The sequence below is a fragment of the Alexandromys fortis genome, unplaced genomic scaffold (genome assembly GCF_014885135.2).
Source record: "Alexandromys fortis isolate MF-2015 unplaced genomic scaffold, M_Fortis_MF-2015_v1.1 scaffold_323, whole genome shotgun sequence".
NCBI lineage: Eukaryota > Metazoa > Chordata > Mammalia > Rodentia > Cricetidae > Alexandromys > Alexandromys fortis.
In genome coordinates, this window is record NW_026068278.1 from 26,357 (window position 1) to 30,012 (window position 3,656).

A 3,656-nucleotide genomic window follows, 5' to 3' on the forward strand; every position below is an offset into this window, starting at 1 on the left:
GTATCTGTTAAATTTATTTTAAATTTATTAATAAATAAATTTATCAGATACATGCTTTGTGCTTATTTTCAATACCATGGGATATAAATAGATATTGTTTAAGAGATATTCCTTGTACCTAAGACAGAAGAAGAATGTGAGTACCTGGAGAAGAATAATCAACTACAATGGAGAACATAGTGACTAGGAGAGTCTGCTTCAATTAGAAAAAAAAAATCAATCAATGTCTGTCCAAGTGCAACAAAGACCAGTGGCCAGTGAGCAATGCAGTGAACTCATCAAGTGAGCATAACTGTTGTAAATAAAAATGCCCCATGTTCCCTAAAATAATGAGATGAGGCAATCATGAAAGGGGCTTCAAAGGAACACAAATATTTTTCTTTTTCCTGTCTTACAGTATATTTTCATAGCTGTTCACTCACTTGAAAACTTTACAGGAGGCTGATATTTGAGTGCACAAATTATTGTATGAACACATTAACTCATTAAATTAATTCACAGAAATATAACCAATGTAACTTCTGTGCCCACTTTTATTTATGGACAATTGTCATACTGAAAACAATTAATTGAACATTATAGGGATGTGATAACTACAATCACAATTAATCATGTTTGTGAGATGTGACACCTCAGGCTTCACTTGTAGAGAGTCTAGCAATGAGAGACAGTGTAACAGTGGGATATGGAAATAATCATTGAAATGCAATAATCTATTTTAATTGAAAATGTTATTTTCTTCTGATCCTCACATAGAAGTGAGAATGTTGGGCATGTGTTCTTGTATATGAAATTTTGTAGTTTGCCCAAACTCCTTTACAGTAACATAACAGAACTATGTTCCATTTTACAAGGCACAGGGCCCATTACTCTCCATCCTCATAGCACTGTGATTCAATTCTTTTCTTTAGTAAATGGGTCTTGAATTATTGGTTAGAGGCACCTTTAACTTTCATTTTTATGTTGACCAAAGATGCTTGTTCCATGCAACCTTCTCTGCCCACATGCATTGGTCAAGATGGAAGAACCAAAGGAGAGGATGGCGTGCAGGAAAATGTCTGTTCATGAGGGCATTAGAGCTATGTGCTATCCTTAGACTCAAAATTCAGACAAGTGATAGAAATGAGTTATATTTGAGAAGAAAATTGAGACTGATCTCTTTGATGAGACAAAAATGTGAGGAGTTAAACTCCCTAACCTTTTACTTCTTGAAATTTTCTATATGTATCAAAGCTTCATATAAGCTATGGAGCACTCACATTGGGTTAACTCTTAACAGTGGATGAGAAAATAAATATTTTGTTTTTAATTATGTATGTATGTTTCTGTGTGAGTAGTGTAGTGTGCATGGGGACAAATAGAGGCCATGGGTTTTTCAGACTTACAGGTAGGCATGACTTAACATTGCGGGTGCCAGGAATTGAAACTGTTTCCCTGCAATAACAGTATGCTCTCTGAACCTCTGAGTTGCTTCCCGAATGTGCCGATGAGCAGTGGAAACCTCTCCTTTTATGTTTGCTGCAGCTCAGTTCTTAACAGTTGAAATATCAAACCAATCTGCATGAACATGGACGGCCTTGTATCAGAACAGCCAGGCATCAAGAGGACAAAATGACCACTTAATCTGTGGAACTTAAGAAGCTTATTTTAGGAATAGTAAATAGGGAAGTCTGATCATGGTTTGGACAGTGTAGAATGAGAAGATTAATCAGTTAGTTGGGAAGGATTATCCCAAATAATAAGTTATATGGAAGATGACCAAAGTTAATAAGAACACATCCTGTTTCAAATATGGAGAAAGTCAGTTTTAAAGTTAGACAGACCCCCCCAAACAATACCTATTTGTTTTGCCTGAGGAACCACTGCTTGTAAGTCTGATGGGAAAGGTAATTTTTACCAAGGTGCAAATGCATGAAATGCGATCTGTCAAAAGCAATAATGAATTCTATCTTTTTATGGAACCTTCTTGCTATAGAGGGAAACTATGGGTATTTCAGTTTCCCGGGTGTTGTTGGAAAATGACTTTAAAATAAGGAAGCTGTGGTTCCTCTATCACAGGTGCAAAAACAAAGAGGACAAATTACAGTCCTTTTAAAGTTCTCTAGCTTATAACTGAACCTAACATGCAACAAGTGTCATAACTTCTTACTCCTTTAAAATATATTAAGATAATGTGTGAATATGTATGTATGTATGTATGTATGTATGTATGTATGTATGTAAAGCATACAAAGTTATATTTAATTCTGTCTAATAGCAAGAAGCAGATTGTTAGCTTAAAGGGCTTGTGGGACAAGCTATTTGTTATATTATTTGAACAAATATGATGCTTATTAGACTATGACAGTGAAAAGACACCTCTAGAGAATTTTTTTCTTATTTGTGTTTGGAAGAAGAAAACACAGATTCTAATTGTGAAACATATTCTCATGCAGCACAGTCTAGAACTTCTTATCTTATTAAGCAACCACATACTGGTCTAGGGAGACCCTGTTGGTCCCCAACACCCCCTGCTGGTCGTGAGTGTCTCCATATGGAGGTTTCTGTGCAGGTTCACACTGGAGTTCTCTCACTGTGTCTGTTGTACAGTAATACATGGCTGTGTCCTCATTTTGCAGACTGTTCAGTTTTAAGAAAACTTGGCTCTTGGAGGTGTCCCTGCTGATGCTGATTCGGGTCTGAAGAGCTGAATTATAATGTGTATTTCCACTGTTTTCTATAGCTCCCATCCATTCCAGACCCTTTCCTGGAGGCTGGCAGATGCAGCTTACACCATAGCTGGTTAAAGAGAACCCAGAGACAGTGAAGGTGAGCGACAGGGTCTGTGATGGCTGCACTAGGCCAGGTCCTGACTCCTTCAGCTGTATCTGGGACAGGGCACCTAGGGACAAGCAACATCACCATCAGTCATATAACCCATAGATGAAAAACCTGTGTTCCTTTCCTGAAACCCTGAAGCACTTACAGCTGGGAAATGTCAACAGACAGAGGAGCAGCACCAGGACAGCCATGCTGTGTTGGAGACTCTAGTGAGAAGAAGATGGGGCCTCTCAGCTTGACCTTGGATTTTCATCTTGAGCTCGAGGACTGCTTTGCATTGCGGGAGGTTCCAGAGAGCATAAGAGGAAGCACAGGCAATGTTTCGAATTTCTCCTCCAGGAAACTGAGATTTTTATTTTTATCTCAGGAACATTTCTGTAATGCTGTCTGGATTTACAATTCCAGAGAAACAAGAAATATTTAGAGTCATACTGTACAAGCCTTTGAAGCAAAACACGGAAATGTTTACATTAACTAGGTCCACATTCATTCAGTGCAGGTAGAGGAGGATACCAGGTTCTCAATGGATTTATGTATCTCTGTATCTTCCAGTAGAGAATTTAAATGGTATTGGTACTTTTGGTGATCAGAAATCCTGTTTAAGGAACTACTTAAAATTCTTTGTCTTGGTGTCCTTGTAATTGTCTCATTCTTATAACTTCTCAGGAAATAACTTGTGAGGAAGCGGCTCACACACATTTCATACATGTGATTTCACATGTTTATCTGTAAGGAAATCTGTGGAACTGATTTGGGTCGCATCTTATTAGGCTCAGAGTTTATCTTTTCACTTATGAACATCCTACCTGGACACTAGTTTTCATTCCTCTTGATTC

At 37.8% G+C, this 3,656-nt stretch overlaps 1 gene segment (V, D, J or C); it reads right to left on the reverse strand.

Moving 5' to 3' along the window:
* Positions 1-2,459: 2,459 nt before the first annotated feature.
* Positions 2,460-3,011, reverse strand: LOC126494674 (Ig heavy chain V region PJ14-like). The segment is given in 2 exon segments: positions 2,460-2,881; positions 2,966-3,011. Coding segments are annotated over 2 exon segments (468 nt in total).
* Positions 3,012-3,656: the final 645 nt, after the last annotated feature.